Raw genomic sequence first — 18,753 nt, 5'->3', positions numbered from 1 at the left:
CTATGTCCCTCATGGGCCTGTCCTCACTTAGGTGATTTTTCAGCAGACTGCTGGTGACTGTCAAAGTTGTCAGCAGTCGCTTGAAAAACCAGGAACTGAAACGGCGACTGTCAGAGTGGAACACGAACACACACACGCACGCACGCACGCACACACACACACACACGCACATCGCTTCATTCATCAGCTCGTGTGAATTTCTTTAGACAGCGCCCTGTCTAAACAATTCACACGGTGCAAAGCCAAGGTGATACCGACACACACCGCGATGAACAGGAATGTTTGTAAAAAGACTACTAAAGCACAGTGTACGGTAAGTCCTTTAAAAGAGGGGGGGAGAAGGAGTGGAGACAACTTTTAAGAAGCCAGAGATACACGGCTGTGAAGCTCGGCGGACATTAACATTACCGGTCAGTTATCCTTGGTTCTGAAAACTACTGCTTGGTAGAAGGACAGCATGGTAGAAGCTTTTTTTTTCACTATCCTATCTACTTGTGACGCCACATTCAGGGATGATCATAATGGGTTCCAAATCAAGTGAAGTGACCATCCCTATTTTGTTCACTAAGATTAGGTGACTGTTATTCATTTCACAGGGAGCTGCCTTTAGATTTAAAGCCATTCTGTACCTTTGTTTTAGTTTAGTTTAGAGATACAGCACAGAAACAGGCCCTTCGGCCCACTGAGTCCGCACCGACCAGCGATCCCTGTACATTAACACTATCCGACACACACTAGGATATACATCCCTCTTGGAATTGCATATTTTTCAGATAGGAAGCAAAGAAATGTTAATTATTTACTCCACACAAAGAAAAGCCAATTCCTCCCCCTCTCCATCCCCAAAATCAAACCTTCAACATAGACTCTCTGAATAATGGACTGTGAGAAACTTTGCTTTCTCTTCCTAGACCAGGATTTAGTTTAGAGTGCGGAAACAGGCCATTTGGCCCACCGAGTCTGCGCCGACCAGCGATCCCCGCGCATTAACACTACCCAACACAGAATAGGAACAATTAACACTTTTACCAAGCCAATTAACCGACAAACCTGTACATCTTTGGAGTGTGGGAGGAAACCGACGATATTGAAGAAAATCTACGCAAGATTGTACAGACAGCACCCGTAGTAGGGATGGAACCGGGATGTCTGGCGCTGTAGGGCAGTAACTCCAGCGCTGTGCCACCGCACCACCCTGCAGTGTCTTATGAAATCAACATTTTATTGATGGCCAAACTGGATAGAGCAGTGACCCTACTCCATGGAGTTTTGTTCTGACCATGACAGTCTGGTCTGCCCATTATTCACTGAGTCTATTCATTCCCGTGTTTTCCCCTAAATGCACCCGGTATATATTACCTTTGTTTTTCCTTCTCGTGCTCGAGTGCCAGTGAACATCTTACTGAAATTGTGGCCAGTCACTGACCACATTGTCCTGTAGAATTCCACAAAGCGTTGTACCACCGACTTCTTGCCGGCCATTCCCAAACTCTCCAGCTGGTGGTACAAAACCTAGGAATGGCAAGAACGCAACTCAATATCGTAGTCAAGAGCCAAGAGTGTTTTATTGTCATATGTCCCAGATAGAACAATGACATTCTTACTTGCAGCAGCACAACAGAATGTGTAAACATAGCACACTGTAAACAATATAATGAACAAGAGAAAAAAAACTTCAGCATGTGTATATATCCTGAAATCCTGAGAGCGATGCCGTCTGGAGCTATGCTCCTGGTAGGGCCACCCATGGCGATAAGGTCGAGGGGGGAGGTCTCTGACAAAGAGCAATCCAACCAAGACCTCAACGGTGGAACAGGCGGAGGACGATGGCTGACTTTAGTGGAGTGTCACAACGGCTGGGAAGGTGGATGAAGGCTGCAGCAGAAAAGGGTCTCTGGGCGTCTTGGACTCCATGCCACTGGATCCTGACCCAGATCTGTCAAGGACCGTGGGGTGGCTGCCTGTGCACCAGTCTCCCCACGTTAAACAAAGTCACGCACTGGCGTTCCCCCAAGAGGAGAAGACAGTCATTTTTTTAAATGACTGGAATTTTTTGAAGATGTAACTAGGAAAATGGACAAGGGAGAGCCAGTGGATGTAGTGTGCCTGGACTTTCAGAAAGCATTTGATAAGGTCCCACATAGGAGATTAGTGGGCAAAATTAGGGCACATGGTATTGGGGGTAGAGTGCTGACATGGAGAGAGAAGTGGTTGGCAGACAGGAAACAAAGAGTAGGGATTAATGGTCCCTTTCAGAATGGCAGGCAGTGACTAGTGGGGTACCGCAAGGCTCGGTGCTGGGACTGCAGCTATTTACAATATACATAAATGATTTGGATGAAGGGATTCAAAGTAACATTAGCAAATTTGCAGATGACACAAAGCTGGGTGGCAGTGTGAACTGTGAGGAGGATGCTATGAGAATGCAGGGTGACTTGGACAGGTTGGGGGAGTGGGCAGATGCATGGCAGATGAAATTTAATGCGGATAAATGTGACGTTATCCACTTTGGTAGCAAAAACAGGAAGGCAGATTACTATCTAAATGGCGTCAAGTTGGGAAAAGGGGAGGTACAATGGGATCTGGGGGTCCTTGTACATCAGTCTATGAAAGTAAGCATGCAGGTACAGCAGGCAGTGAAGAAAGCAAATGGCATGTTGGCCTTTATAACAAAAGGAATCGTATATAGGAGCAAAGAGGTCCTTCTGCAGTTGTACAGAGCCCTAGTGAGACCACACCTGGAGTATTGTGTGCAGTTTTGGTCCCCTAATTTGAGGGAGTGCAGTGTAGGTTTACAAGGTTAATTCCCGGGATGGCGGGACTGTCATATGCTGAGAGAATGGAGCAGCTGGGCTTGTACACTCTGGAGTTTAGAAGGATGAGAGGGAATCTCATTGAAACGTATAAGATTGTTAAGGGTTTGGACACGCTAGAGGCAGGAAACATGTTCCCGATGTTGGGGGTGTCCAGAACCAGGGGCCACAGTTTAAGAATAAGGAGCAAGCCATTTAGAACGGAGACAAGGAAACACTTTTTCTCACAGAGAGTGGTGAGTCTGTGGAATTCTCTGCCTCAGAGGGCGGTGGAGGCGGGTTCTCTGGATGCTTTCAAGAGAGAGCTCGATAGGGCTGTTAAAAATAGCGGAGTCAGGGGATATAGGGAGAAGGCAGGAACGGGGTACTGATTGGGGAAGATCAGCCATGAATGGCGGTGCTGGCTCGAAGGGCCGAATGGCCTACTCCTGCACCTATTGTCTATTGTCATACTCATTTCGAGTGACCGCCGATGATGGTGACTCACAAACACATATATACAGATCATATATATAATATATAATATATATATGCATACACACTCGCACACACACGTGCGCACCCAAAATAAACAATAATACTGCAACAATAACAACAATAGTCTATGTAGTTCAGAGCTTATTTGAGGTTGTAGTGTTTAATAGTCGAATAAGCTGTCTTGATAAGATTTGTTTCAGCACACTGGACCTTTTATTTATTACTTGTGACTGTTCGATATTTCGTGTCACCTTATACCAACTAATCCCTATCTTAAAACTCAGCTCCTGTCTGTACAGCTCGGATCTTCAATCATGTCACAAACCGGTTCTTCAGGGAAATCTAAAATTGGCTTGACTGAAAATACGCTCTGCATAGGTACACAAATATAACACATTTTCTGAAGAAAGATGTTCACAATTCCCACCCATCCCTTTCAAAACACTCCCTGAGGTAACGTTTCTCAATATTGTGAACAGTTGCAGCAGGATCTGGATCGATTGGCCAGGTGGGCTGAGGAATGGTTGATGGAATTGAATGCAGAGAAATGTGAGGTGTTGCATTCTGGAAAGTCTAACATGGGTAGGATCTACACAGTGAATGGTAGGCCTCTGGGAAGTGTTATGGAGCAGAGGGATCCAGGAATGCAGGTGCATGGTTCCTTGAAGGTGGAGTCACAGGTAGATAAGGTGGTCAAAAAGACATTAGGCACATTGGCCTTCATCAGTCAGAGTATTGAGTATAGAAGTTGGGAGGTCATGCTGCAGTTGTATAAGACGTTGGTGAGGCCGCATTTAGAATATTGTGTTCAGTTCTGGGCACCATGTTATAGGAAAGATATTGTCAAGCTGGAAAGGGTACTGATAAGATTTGCAAGGATGGTGCCAGGAATAGAGAGTCTGAGCTATAGGGAGAGGTTAAGTAGACTGGGATTCTATTCCATGGAGCGCTGGAGGATGAGGGGTGATCTTATTGAGGTGTACAAAATCACGAGAGGAATAGATTGGGCAGATGTACAGTCTATTGCCCAGAGTAGGTGAATCGAGAACCAGAGGACATAGGTTTAAGGTGAAGAGGAAAAGATTTAATAGGAATCTAAGGGGTAACTTTTTCACACAGAGGGTGGTGCCAGAGGAGGTAGTTGAGGCAGGGACTATCCCAACATTTAAGAAACAGTTAGACAGGTCATGTGATAGTAGAATTAGGCCATTCGGCCCATCAAGTCTACTCCGCCATTCAATCATAGCTGATCTATCTCTCCCTCCTAACTCCATTCTCCCGCCTTCTCCCCATAACCTCTGACACCTGTACATGGATGGGACAGGCAAGTTGGGCCGAAGGGCTTGTTTCCATGGTGTATCACTCTATGACTATGATTCTAATAACTAAACCAATTACCTCCAAAGCCACATAGGACTGGACGCTGTTTGTTCGATCCAGGCAGTTAAGGCAATTTGTTCTGAAGACTCCAGTCTGTAAACTTTGAAACATAGTAGACATGAGAATCCCGTGTTTTACATCCCACACCCTAGAAGGGTAAAGTTCAGTCTTGACATTGCCAACTTCAATAACCCACTAAAACCAGAGATGGAATCAGCGGTAAGGACCACTCGTAGAAAGATCTTCAGTACTCACCTCGAGCATTTGTTTGCAGGCACCAAATACAATCTGCTTCCTGCCTGGATATCCATGGGTGAACTCGACTATCACAAAAATCCAAACCCAAAATGACCCCAACCATCACTCGGCCATTTCTACCACCACAATGATGTCGTTATCAAACTCCAACCCTGTTTACTTGCCGCTGAAACTCTCATTCATGCCTTTTATACTTAAAGGATTAGGAAGGGCTATTCAGTTTCAGTTTATTGTCACGTGTATCGAAGCTTTGTTGCTTGGTATCCAGTCAATGGAAAGACAATACATGATTACAATCTAGTCATTTATAATGTATGGATAGGAATAATGTTTAGCGCAAGGTAAGGCCAGCAAAGCCTGATCAAGGATAGTCAGAGTGTTTAAGGAGGAACTGCAGTTGATGGAAAATCGAAGGTAGACAAAAATGCTGGAGAAACTCAGCGGGTGAGGCAGCATCTATGGAGCGAAGGAAATAAGCAACGGGTAGTCAGAGGGTCGCAAATGAGGTAGATAGTAGTTCAGCACTGCTCTCTGGTTGTGGTAGGATGGTTCAGTTGCCTGATAACAGCTGGGAAGAAAATGTCCCTAAATCTGGAAGTGTGCATTTTCACACTTCTATACCTTTTGCCTGATGAGAGAGGGGAGAAGAGCGAGTGGCCAGGGAGCGACTCGTCCTTGATTGTGCTGCTAGCCTTGCCGAGGCAGCGTGAGGTATATCTGGAGTCAATGGAAGGGAGGTTGGTTTGTGTGATAGTCTGGGCTGCGTCCACAATTCGCTGCAATTTCTTGCGGTCTTGGATGGCGCTGTTCCCAAACCAAGCTGTGATGCATCCTGATAAAATGCTTTCTATGTTGCATCTGTAGATGTTGGTGAGAGATGTAGGGGGCATGTCGAACTTCCTAAGCCTTCTCAGGAAGTAGCGGCGTTGGTGTGCTTTGTGGTCATTGCTTCAATATGGGTGGTCCAGGTGAGGTTATTGGTGATATTGATTCTTATGGGGCTTTTTCACGGGGCGAGTTGACGCAAGATGTCACCAGAGTGAAGTGGTCGTGGTCCAGCACGAGTCTCGCACGATATAACGGGGGGTAGATAAAGAGTTCCCACGGTACTCGGCATTTCTGTTATTTGTGCGAGTGACTTGTCCGTCTCCCGAGCTTTCGCGTTAAATCTTGAATGAACATCGTGAACTACACGTGACACAAATGATGTAACTTTTTTTTTCACACACTATAAATATCCTCCCTTGGTTGAATTGGCTCATTTGGAGACATGTTTTACTGTGTATGTGGGAGACACAGATGGACTGAGCACAGTACCTCGGTCTTACTGTGTGTGGGAGAGGGGGAGAAAGAGACGTACACTCACAGAGGCAGAGTCTCTCAGCCTGTGTAAGAGGGAGGGAGAGAGAGAGAGAGGCACACACAAGGTGGATGTGAAATCTCACCTGCCTGTTTCAGTGACAGACACCCGCCGCCAGTAAATGAAGACACCCCCATCTGTCTCCCCCTCCTCTCCCTCGACTCCCCCACCTTTCCCTCCCAACTCCAGTCCCGTCCCGACCCCCTGGGAAACTGAATAGAGCAACAATCAACTGCTGCCTGTGCGCTGATATGACAATAAAGGCTACTTTACTTTACTTTACTTTACTGAGTTAAAGAGTTCCCACGGTAGACTGTAAAACTGTGACCCTGGTTCTGGACTCCCCAACATCGGGAACATTCTTCCTGCACTTAGCCTGTCCAATCCCGTAGATACTGATTAGACCGGTATCTATTTATTTACTTTATTAATGATTTCAATTAAATATTGGGAACATCAGGCCGCAAACGTTATTTCTTGAGTGTTAGTGCTGGACTTTGACTCGACCTTCCTAGTTAGCCGGCGCCTGAGACTGAGCCAAGCAATGTCCAGACCTGACTTCAACACAAAGTGATGGAGGAACTCAAAGGGTCAGGCTCGTCCAACGCTCTGTGTTTTGCTCGTGATTCCTGCATCTGCAGTTCCTCGTGTCTACAGACCAGAGTTGCCACTTGACTCCGAGATGACCATCACAGAGCATACGGAAGATAGACACGAAATGCTGGAGTAACACAGCGGGACGGGCAGCATCTCTGGAGAGAAGGAATGTGTGACGTTTCGGTTCGAGACCCTTCTTCAGAGTCTCGTCCCGAAACGTCACCCATTCCTTTTATCCAGATGCTGCCCGTCCAGTATTTTATGTCTGTCTCCAGTATTACTGTGTCTATCATCGGCGCAAACCAACATCTACAGTTCTTTCCGACACATTAGAGGATACCGTCTCGCCATCACTCGGATTACCCGCTTCATTTCCATAACGTTGCCACCTCTCTTTACTTTGCTTACTGAAGCCTGATCCTTGTCACACCCAGTGCTCTATCGCCCAGCCTCTCATCTTTCAATCGGGTTCGGCCAGGAAGGAACTGCAGATGCTGGATTAAAACGAAGATAGACACAACATGTAGCTCAGCGGGACAGGCAGCATATCAGAAGGGTCTCGATATCTCTGGAGAAAAAGAATAGGTGGCGATTCGAATCGGAACCCTTCTTCAGACATCCTAATCGGAATTGAGTCTGAAGATGTGTCTCGTCCCGAAACATCAGCTATTTTTCTCCAGAGATGCTGCTTGACTCGCTGAGTTACTCCAGCGTTTTGTGTCTGTCTTCGGTTTAAACCATCATGTGCAGTTCACTCCTTACACGGGTCTCTGGAGAACATTGATTGGTAGCGTTCCGGACCCTGCTTTGGAAAGGCATCGATCGCTAGTTGGCGAGGACTCCGAGCTGTATCTCTCAAAGAAGTACATGTGAAAAATTTCTCACGGCCCATAAAAATGCGTACCCTTTCAGTAAAGTCCCTTTTAAAGTCCCTTTTAAAGATTATAGTTATTTTCTTGAACCTCATTAACATAACTCATGAATAAGTTGATGTCCATATGCGGATGCAAATCTTTATTTTTATTTATTTTTTAAATTCAATCCCACAGAAGACAATTTTTACTCACCTTCTGTCCCCTCTGTCCAGCTTTCGGGTTCACCGTTCGCAGGAGTTCCCACGGTACCCGCAAGAGTTATTACGGATATCGCACTGGCCACTATGTTCATATAATGTTGCAATACTCAACCACAAGTGTACAAGTCACTCTTGGAGAAATTCAAACTTTCTTGAATTTTCTCCCGAGTGACCAAGTTACACGATTATCTGCCGTTAGCGCTACGGTGGTCCACGGTGGTCCACGAATGCCGTACTGTTATCGCACGAGGTTCCCACGATGTTAAACTCTGGTTAACTCTTCTGTCAAGTCGCCCCGTGAAAAGGCCGCTTAAAGCTCTATCTAACTCTCTCTTAAATCCATCCAGTGACTTGGCCTCCACTGCCTGTGTGGCAGGTGAAAGTATCGTCTCATAGCGTTATCATATGCACATCAGCCAGCAGAGGTATTCACAGCCTTCCTTTATCTCTCACTGCCCCTTTCGGAGGTCCACACATGCTTCATGAAATCCGTTTGCCGGCAGCAACTGAGATGGAGCACCTCAATGACTACTGCCCAGCACCTCTGACGTTCCCCATCATGAAGGGCTTCAATAGACTGACGATGATGCACATTATTCCAGCCTCTCAGCCAGCCTTGATCTACTGCAGTTTGTTTACTACCACAGCAGGTCCACAGCAGACACCATCGCCCTGGCCCTAATATGAGGTGCTGGCCCTCCAGTTTGAGTGTGGCCTCACCCTTGCAATGGATGGGGACAAGGACCAAAAGATTGGTATTGGAATGGGAAAGGTCATTAAAATGGTTAGCAACTGGCAGATCCAGAGCTTGCGGCAAAAAGAGTACAAGTGGTTGACGAAATGGTGGTGATGTCACATAGTAATAGACCAGGTTTAACGAGGTCAACATTAGGGAGCGCTGCATGTAATAGACCAGGTTTAACGAGGTCAACATTTGGGCAAGACACACTGAAACTTCATTGTAGGAATCAGTCGCAAGGAACGACATAGACACAGGAATAGTCTGCAGGGCATTATTACTGCATAAAGTAACTCTGCAACAAATTGCAAGTTTAGAGCTGCCTAAATTCCAGTAAAAATCTTTAACTGCGAATATTTATCTTTTAGCTGTAAGTTATTGCGCTTCAACAAGAAGTTTCGTTTTTTCTCCTGCACATAGACAATAGGTGCAGGAGTAGGCCATTCGGCCGTTCGAGCCTGCACCGCCATTCAATATGATCATGGCTGATCGTCCAACTCAGTATCCTGTACCTGCCTTCTCTCCATACCCCGATACCTTTAGCCACAAGTGCCACATCTAACTCCTTCTTAAATATAGCCAATGAACTGGCCTCAACTACCTTCTGTGGCAGAGAATTCCAGAGATTCACCATCTCGGTCCTAAAAGATTTCCCCCTTAAACTGTGACCCCTTGTTCTGGACTTCCCCAACATCAGGAACAAACTTCCTGCATCTAGCCTGGCCAACCCCTTAAGAATGTTGTATGTTTCTATAAGGTCCCCCCTCAATCGTCCAAATACTAGCGAGTACAAGCCGAGTCTATCCAATCTTTCTTCATATGGAAGTCCTGACATCCCAGGAATCAGTCTGGTGAACCTTCTCTGTACTCCCTCTATGGCAAGAATGTATTTCCTCAGATTAGGAGACCAAAACTGTACGCAATACTCCAGGTGTGGTCTCACCAAGACCCTGTACAACTGCAGTAGAACCTCCCTGCTCCTATACTCAAATCCTTTTGCTATGAATGCTAACATACCATTCGCTTTCTTCACTGCCTGCTGCACCTGCATGCCTACTTTCAATGACTGGTGTACCATGACACCCAGGTCTCGTTGCATCTCCCCTTTTCCTAATCGGCCACCATTCAGATAATAGTCTACTTTCCTGTTTTTGCCACCAAAGTGGATAACCTCACATTTATCCACATTATACTGCATCTGCCATGCATTTGCCCACTCACCAAGCCTATCCAAGTCACCTTGCAGCCTCCTAGCATCCTCCTCACAGCTAACACTGCCCCCCAGCTTCGTGTCATCCGCAAACTTGGAGATGTTGCATTCAATTCCCTCGTCCAAATCATTAATATATATTGTAAATAGCTGGGGTCCCAGCACTGAGCCTTGCGGTACCCCACTAGTCACTGCCTGCCATTCTGAAAAGGACCCGTTTACTCCTACGCTTTGCTTCCTGTCTGCCAGCCAGTTCTCTATCCACATCAATACTGAACCCCCAATACCGTGTTCTTTAAGTTTGTATACCAATCTCTTATGTGGGACCTTGTAGAAAGCCTTCTGAAAGTCCAGATATAACACATCCACTGGTTCTCCCTTATCCACTCTAATAGTTACATCCTCGAAAAATTCTATAAGATTCGTCAGACATGATTTACCTTTCATAAATCCATGCTGACTGTCCAATGATTTCACCACTTTCCAAATGTGCTGCTATCCCATCTTTAATAACTGACTCTAGCATTTTCCCCACTACCGATGTTAGACTAACTGGTCTGTAATTCCCCGTTTTCTTTCTCCCTCCCTTTTTAAAAAGTGGGGTTACATTAGCTACCCTCCAATCCTCAGAAACTACTACATAATCTAAAGAGTTTTGAAAAATTATCATTAATGCGTCCACTATTTCTGGGGCTACTTCCTTAAGTACTCTGGGATGCAGCCTATCTAGCCCTGGGGATTTATCGGCCTTTAATCCATTCAATTTACCTAACACCACTTCCCGGCTAACCTGGATTTCACTCAGTTCCTCCATCTCATTTGACCCCCGGTCCCCTGCTATTTCCGGCAGATTATTTATGTCTTCCTTAGTGAAGACAGAACCAAAGTAGTTATTCAATTGGTCTGCCATGTCCTTGTTCCCCATGATCAATTCACCTGTTTCTGACTGCAAGGGACCTACATTTATTTTAACTAATCTTTTTCTCTTCACATATCTATAAAAACTTTTGCAGTCAGTTTTTATGTTCCCTGCCAGTTTTCTTTCATAATCTTTGGAGTGTAGGAGGGAACCGAAAATATCGGAGAACACCCACGGCGTCACGGTGAGAACGTGCAAACTCCACACAAACAGCACCTGTAGTCAGGATTGAACCCGGGTCTCTGGCCATGTAAGGCAGCAACTTTACCGCTGCGCCGCTGTGCTTAGTGACAATAGTTCTTGGTTGCCTGGGCGAAATGACACATTTCCGAGTTTATCTTTCTTTTGGCCTCTCTGAATGATAGTTCAAGTATTAGTACTGAAATGCACCCTCTCTGAAAATGGGATTAAGGCTGCCAAGAATCCTCTCATTTGAGAAATTTACAGCCATCAGAGAGTGCCAAGTTTTATTGCAGACCCCTTATGAAAAAGTAAGTTAGGTGCCAAATAGATTATCTCGTCTCCACATTCAAAATATTTTAAGGTAGTCACTTCACCTTAAGGGCCTGTTCCACTTGGGCATCATTTGCCCGTCATTTACGCAACATCATTTACGCGTCGTGACGCGCGCATGGTGTGCATTACGCGCGCATAGTGCGTGGTGATGTAGGCAGTGACGCACGTTGCGCTCGGCGCCCCAGGATTTTGGGATTCACAAAATCTTTGCGCGCCATCTGTGTGACACGCAAATGACACCCAAGTGGAACAAGCCCTTCACTGGCAACATTTCTGCTTATTCAATTAAAGTAAGCTATTTATAATAATATTTGTTCATTTCTGTTGCCTATTACAGCATTAGTGTGTCTTCTGAGAGTAGAGTAGGTGATGAATTATTTGTGTTGGCTTGACTTTGTGGCCAGTGGAGACCATAGAAGACAATGTTATTTCATATGAATGATAGCGCTTTGAAATTTCATTTGCAGGTTAGTTTAGTTTAGAGATACAGCGTGGAAACTGGCCCTTCGGCCCACCGAGTCCATGCCAACCATTGATCACCCATTCACACTAGTTCTATGTCAGGGGTTCCCAACTTTTTTCGTCCCGTTTAACCCTGGCAACTTTAATAATAATAATAATAATAAATTTTATTTAATGGGCGCCTTTCATACATCTCAAGGACACCTTACATATAATCGGAATAAAAACATATAATCGGAGTAAAACAAGTAATTAAAGACATCACAATGACACAAATTAAAAACAGAATTCAATCCAAAAACAGAAAATCAAAAACACAGTGTGAAGAGAGAGCAGCGGCAACCAAATCGTGCCAGCGTCCACTCTCTCTTCACGGCAGCCATCTTGGACATAACACATCACAATAGCACATAACAATGTTATTTCACTTATTTATGAACAACTATTGATGAACAGATACCGGTATACCTGAACCAAACACAGTCAGTCAATGAGAAAAAATATGTACAAATCTAGAATCAACAAATTTACTCCCCTGGGTAACGAAATTTACCCCAGGTTGGGGACCTTTGTTCTATGTTATCCCATTTTCCCATCCGCTCCCTACACACTAGGGGCAATTTTACAGAGGCCAATTAACCTACGAACCTTGTGTGGTGGTGAGAGGGAAAGGAGACTGAAAGACTCACCGTAAATGGACCCGCTCTCCACTGGTGAAGAAGCCAAACTGCTCCATGTGCTCCTGTAGCTGAGGTTTTAGAAGAGAATGCAGTTTCTCGGCCTTGCCACTCTTTGCACAGTGATAGTAGTCAAAGTTTATCATCGGTGTGCCGGACGCATGAAGAGAGGCCCACATCAGCTTCTAACCAGGAAGAGAGTCACAGAGTCAAGAGTTGTATAACAGAGGAACTAACCCACTCCACCCACAGTCACACTTGCCCACATTCAGTCCCTAGCCTTCTATTCACTGTCCACTAAAATATCTAAATGTCTCTTAAATGGTGATTGTATTTGATTCCACCGCTACCATGGACAGGAAACTCCAGATACCAACTCTGCGAAAAATATTGCCCCCTCAAATCTTCCTTTAAATGCCTTTTTGCCTTAAACTGATGCCCTCTTGTTTTTGACATCACTAATATTCTCTTTGGTGAAAGCAGATGCAAAGTACTCGTTTAGTACTTCACCGACATCTCCAGACTCCAAGCACAAATTCCTTCCGTCATTCTTGAGCGGCCCTACCTACTCCCTGGTTATTCTCTTGTTTTTATGTCGGTGTAAAAAATGTTCGTATTTTCTTTCAACCAACTCACCAAAGCCATTTCATGACCCCCCTTTTGGCCCTTCTAGACACTCGCTCGAGTTCTTTCCTCATCTCTTTATATTCCTTAAAATCCCTGTCTCATTCCAACCTCTTAAACATTGCATGCACTTTCTTTCGGTTTCGGGTCGAGAAGGGTCTGAAGTCTGAAGAAGGATTTAGACCCGAAACGTTGCCTATTTCTTTCGCTCCATAGATGCTGCCTCACCCGCTGAGTTTCTCCAGCATTTTTGTCTACCTTCGATTGTCCAGCATCTGCAGTTCCTTCTTAAACATTAAAACTTAAGGAGTTGTTTTTACCATTTCCAAAATGCTCTTCCATTGAAACATCAGACACCTGGCCAGGCTCATTTCCCAACACAAGGTCCATTACGTTCATTTCTCGGGTTGGACTATCCACATACTACTACAATAAACCCTCCAGGATAGACCTCACAAATTCTGCACTCTGGTTCCCACCCACCCTCTCACCCCTGCCTCTCTTGTTTAAACTCTCCTGAGTAACACGAGTAAACCTCCCTGCAAGGATACTGGTCCCGCTCCATTTTGGTGCAACCTGTCCTTCTTGTACAGGTCGCCCAGAACAGATCTCCAATGGTTTAAGTGTTTAAGAAAGAACTGCAGATGCTGGAAAAATCATAGGTAGACAAAAAATGTTGGAGAAACTCAGTGGGTGAGGCGACGTTTCGGGTCGAGACCCTTCAACATCTGAATCCCTGCCCTCTGCACCTATTTCTGAGCCATGTATTCATCTGTCCTGCCCTCCTATTTCTACTCTCAAAAGCTGGTGGCTCCAGGGGATTTGCCCCCCCCCCCCCTCTCCCCCTCCCCCTCGGAATTCTGCTTTTTAATCTTCTGCCTAAATTCCTATATTCACTTTGCAGGATCTCATCCCATTTCCTCTTACGTCGTTTGTGCCAAAATGTACAACAACGTCCGGCTGCTCACCCTCCCCTGTGAGGATGTTATGCAACCGCTCCCAGACCGTGCCACCAGGGATACTGTAGGCCCACCATCATACAGTCTTGCTTGCTGCCACAGTATCTCCTGCCTGTCCCCCTAACTGCTGAGTCTCCGCTCACTGTGGCCCTGATGCTGAGCCGTTCCCCACTCCCCCTCCCTAAAAGGGCGTAATCTGGTTTAAAAATTCAGCTCAATGCTCAAACTGCGGAACAAATTAGGACACGTTTGGAATGTTTTTGTGCAAAAATACAGGTGGTGACGGGCGCTTGGCGAGATGCAGGCACAGGTTGCTCCCGTGGTTACCACACAATTGCAGTGTTAGAAAACTAGTGGAGGGAAATTATGGACATGTGATGGCGGCTCGAGTGTGAGAAGGAGATGGCAACGCAAAAATTCAGTCCTCTGATAGACCTACCGATCACCCGCAACTCCATCATATGCACGAAATGTGAAGTTTCCAATGAGAGCAACCATACCTTATAAGCCCTGCTAAGGACTTCCTCTCCTCCTTTAATTCTTAACAAGTTGACGATGACTTGATTTCCATAGTGTTCTCGCAGCAGCATCAAATGCCTAAAAAAAAGCAATTGGAACACTTTTACTGACAACATGGGAGTTAATAACTTTGTCTTTATATCTATCAAACCATATAAAATACATTCTTTGTTCAAAAGGGAACTGCAGATGCTGGAATATCGAAGGTACACAAAATTGCTGGAGGAACTCAGCGGGTGCAGCAGCATCTATGGAGCGAAGGAAATAGGCGACGTTTCGGGCCGAAACCCTTCTTCAGACGGTCTGAAGAAGGGTTTCGGCCCGAAACGTCGCCTATTTCCTTCGCTCCATAGATGCTGCTGCACCCGCTGAGTTCCTCCAGCAATTTTGTGTACCTAAAATACATTCTTTGTTCGATGATTAATGTCTAGTTTAGGAAAATATGGTCCTGATATCTAATCAACCTTACATTCCAGATAGACACAAAATGCTGGAGTAACTCAGCGACAAGGCAACATCTCTGGAGAAAAGGAATGGGTGATGTTTCGGGTCGAGACCCTTCTTCAGATTGGGAGTCAGGGGAAAGAGAAATGAGAGACATAGATGGCGATATCGAGAGAAATATAGAACAAATGAATGAAAGATAGGCAAAAAAGTATCGATGATAAAGGAAACAGGCCATTGTTAGCTGTGGGCTCGGTGAAACGAGTTACCGACAATGAGACTCACCAACTTTGAAACTAGTGCAATGACTTGGGTGGGGGAGGGACGGAGAGAGAGGGGATGCAAGGGTTACTTGAAGTTGGAGAAATCATATTCATTCCGCTGGGGTGTAAACTGCCCAAGCAAAATATGAGGTGCTGTTCCTCCAATTTGCGTTTGGCCTCACTCTGACAATGGAGGAGGCCCAGGACAGAAAGGTCAGTGTGGGAATGGGAAGGAGAATTAAAGTATTTGACTCCAGCTACACTTCAGCGAAACGAGTCCAACCCTTGAACAACGGCTAGTTTATCTCTACATTGTAGAGCTAAATGTATTCAGTACATGTGACTGGCAGCCTCTGCTTCATTGTACCAGCAGTCTAGATGGGCCGATTGGCCAAATTCTGCTCCTATGTCCACCAGAAGATATTGCGGCTTGAATTTGCACTGCAGAATGAGAACACAATCTATAGTGGGGCAGGGGGGATTGGAGGAGGACTGGACTTTCAAGCATGCCAGCTTGGGTGTGGAATAATACACTGTGGTGCCATGTGCCTCTTCCACTTGGCGCTGGTGATTCCATTAAGAGAGTTCTCGGTATAGTTGTAATTCATAAACGAATGCAGGGGAACCAGAGCAAGGCATTTCAAAAAAAGAAGAAGCACACAGTTTTCAGAAAACTTATGAAAATTCAAATAGATAGAAAACAGACAGATGTTGCCCGATGATTCAATGATACTTTATTGCCAAGCGTACCGAGGCAGGCACAAGGGGTGACATAATGGCACAGTGGGCAGAGCCGCTGCCTCACAGCGCCGGTGACCCAGGTTCAATCCTGACGTCAGGTGCTGTCTGTACGGAGTTTCTACGTTCTCCAAGTGGCCGCGTGAGATTTCTCCGTGTTCTCCGGTTTCCTCCCACACTCTAATGGGGCTTTTTCACGGGGCGACTTGACGCAAGAGTTAACCAGAGTTTAACATCGTGGGAACCTCGTGCGCTAACAGTACGGCATTCGTGGACCACCGTGGACCACCGTGGCGCTAACGGCAGGTAATCGTGTAACTTGGTGACTCGGGAGAAAATTCAAGCAAGTTTGAATTTCTCCAAGAGTGACTTGTACACTTGTGGTTGAGCATTGCAACATTATATGAACGTAGTGGCCAGTGCGATATCCGTGCGATATCCGAAATAGCTCTTGCGGTTACCGTGGGAACTCCTGCGAACAGTGAACCCGGAAGCTGGACAGAGGGGACAGAAGGTGAGTAAAAATTGTCTTCTGTGGGATTGAATTTAAAAAATAAATAAAAATAAATATTTGCATCCGCATATGGACATCAACTTATTCATGAGTTATGTTAATGAGGTTCAAGAAAATAACTATAATCTTTAAAAGGGACTTTAAAAGGGACTTTACTGAAAGGTTACGCATTTTTATGGTCCGTGAGAAATTTTTCACATGTACTTCTTTGAGAGATACAGCTCGGAGTCCTCGCCGACTAACGATCGATGCCTTTCCGAAGCAGGGTCCGGAACGCTACCAATCAATGTTCTTCAGAGACCCGTGTAAGGAGTGAACTGCACATGCTGGTTTAAATCGAAGACAGACACAAAAAGCTAGAGTAACTCAGCGAGTCAAGCAGCATCTCTGGAGAAAAATAGGTGATGTTTCGGGACGAGACACATCTTCAGACTCAATTCCGATTAGGATGTCTGAAGAAGGGTTCCGATTCGAATCCCCCATCCCCCCCCCCCAACTCCCACCCACACACACAAATGCTGGAGAAACTCAGCAGGTGCAGCAGCATCTATGGAATGAAGGAAATAGGCAACGTTTCGGCCCGAAAAGTTGCCTATTTCTTGTGCATGTGTCGGAAGGAACAGCAGATGCCGGTTTAAAGAGAATGCTGGAGTAACTCGACGGCAGGCAGCATCTCTGGGGAGAAGGAATGGGTGACATTTCGGGTCGAGACCCTTCTGATATGCTGCTTGTCCTGCTGAGCTACATGTTGTGTCTATCTTCGTTTTAATCCAGCATCTGCAGTTCCTTCCTGGCCGAACCCGATTGAAAGATGAGAGGCTGGGCGATAGAGCACTGAGTGTGACAAGGATCAGGCTTCAGTAAGCAAAGTAAAGAGAGGTGGCAACGTTATGGAAATGAAGCGGGTAATCCGAGTGATGGCGAGACGGTATCCTCTAATGTGTCGGGAAGAAGTGTAGATGTTGGTTTGCGCCGATGATAGACACAGTAATACTGGAGACAGACATAAAATACTGGACGGGCAGCATCTGGATAAAAGGAATGGGTGACGTTTCGGGACGAGGAGGGTCTCGAACCGAAACGTCACACATTCCTTCTCTCCAGAGATGCTGCCCGTCCCGCTGTGTTACTCCAGCATTTCGTGTCTAACTTCCGTATGCTCTGTGATGGTCATCTTGGAGTCAAGTGGCATCTCTGGTCTGTAGACACGAGGAACTGCAGATGCAGGAATCACGAGCAAAACACAGAGCGTTGGACGAGCCTGACCCTTTGAATTCCTCCATCACTTTGTGTTGATGTCAGGTCTGGACATTGCTTGGCTCAGTCTCAGGCGCCGGCTAACTAGGAAGGTCGAGTCAAAGTCCAGCACTAACACTCAAGAAATAACGTTTGCGGCCTGATGTTCCCAATATTTAATTGAAATCATCAATAAAGTAAATAAATAGATCAGCATCTACGGGATTGGACAGGCTAGATGCAGGAAGAATGTTCCCGATGTTGGGGGAGTCCAGAACCAGGGTCCCAGTTTTACAGTCTTCATTTACTGGCGGCGGGTGTCTGTCACTGAAACAGGCAGGTGAGATTTCACATCCACCTTGTGTGTGCCTCTCTCTCTCTCTCCCTCCCTCCCTCTTACACAGGCTGAGAGACTCTGCCTCTGTGAGTGTACGTCTCTTTCTCCCCCTCTCCCACACACAGTAAGACCGAGGTACTGTGCTCAGTCCATCTGTGTCTCCCACATACACAGTAAAACATGTCTCCAAATGAGCCAATTCAACCAAGGGAGGATATTTATAGTGTGTGAAAAAAAAGTGACATCATTTGTGCCATGTGATGATTTAACAACACTTCACAATGTTCATTCAAGATTTAACGGGAAAGCTCGGGAGACGGACAAGTCACTCGCATAAATAACAGAAATGCCGAGTACCGTGGGAACTCTTTATCTACCCCCCGTTATATCGTGTGATATCGTGCTAGACCACGACCACTTCACTCTGGTTACATATTGCGTCAAGTCGCCCCGTGAAAAAGCCGCATTAAGACGTACAGGTTTTTTAGGTTAATTGGCTTCTGTAAATTGTCCCTAGTGTGTGTAGGATAGATTTATTGGGATCTTCTTCTTATCGAGTCCATACAAGATTAGAAGTTGTTCAGCCAGAGCTGAACACACTTCTCGGCATCTGCATACAATGGTGGCTGTCTTGTT

At 45.7% G+C, this 18,753-nt stretch overlaps 1 protein-coding gene across 1 annotated transcript in view; it reads right to left on the bottom strand.

Annotated features, from left to right (window-relative positions):
* The window catches only part of synj2 (synaptojanin 2), a 142,007-nt gene that overhangs the window by 73,969 nt on the left and 49,285 nt on the right, over positions 1 to 18,753 (bottom strand). The window contains exons 7-10 of the mRNA XM_033025080.1: positions 14,567 to 14,663; positions 12,496 to 12,668; positions 4,689 to 4,770; positions 1,360 to 1,512 (exon numbers count right to left, since the gene is read on the bottom strand). Of these exons, the coding sequence (XP_032880971.1) occupies positions 1,360 to 1,512; positions 4,689 to 4,770; positions 12,496 to 12,668; positions 14,567 to 14,663 (505 nt within the window). The remainder of the gene's footprint in view (positions 1 to 1,359; positions 1,513 to 4,688; positions 4,771 to 12,495; positions 12,669 to 14,566; positions 14,664 to 18,753) is intronic.

This window comes from Amblyraja radiata, chromosome 8, assembly GCF_010909765.2.
Source record: "Amblyraja radiata isolate CabotCenter1 chromosome 8, sAmbRad1.1.pri, whole genome shotgun sequence".
Taxonomy (NCBI): domain Eukaryota; kingdom Metazoa; phylum Chordata; class Chondrichthyes; order Rajiformes; family Rajidae; genus Amblyraja; species Amblyraja radiata.
The sequence above is the reverse complement of the archived record's forward strand: the minus strand, read 5'-3'. Positions and strand labels throughout refer to the sequence as shown.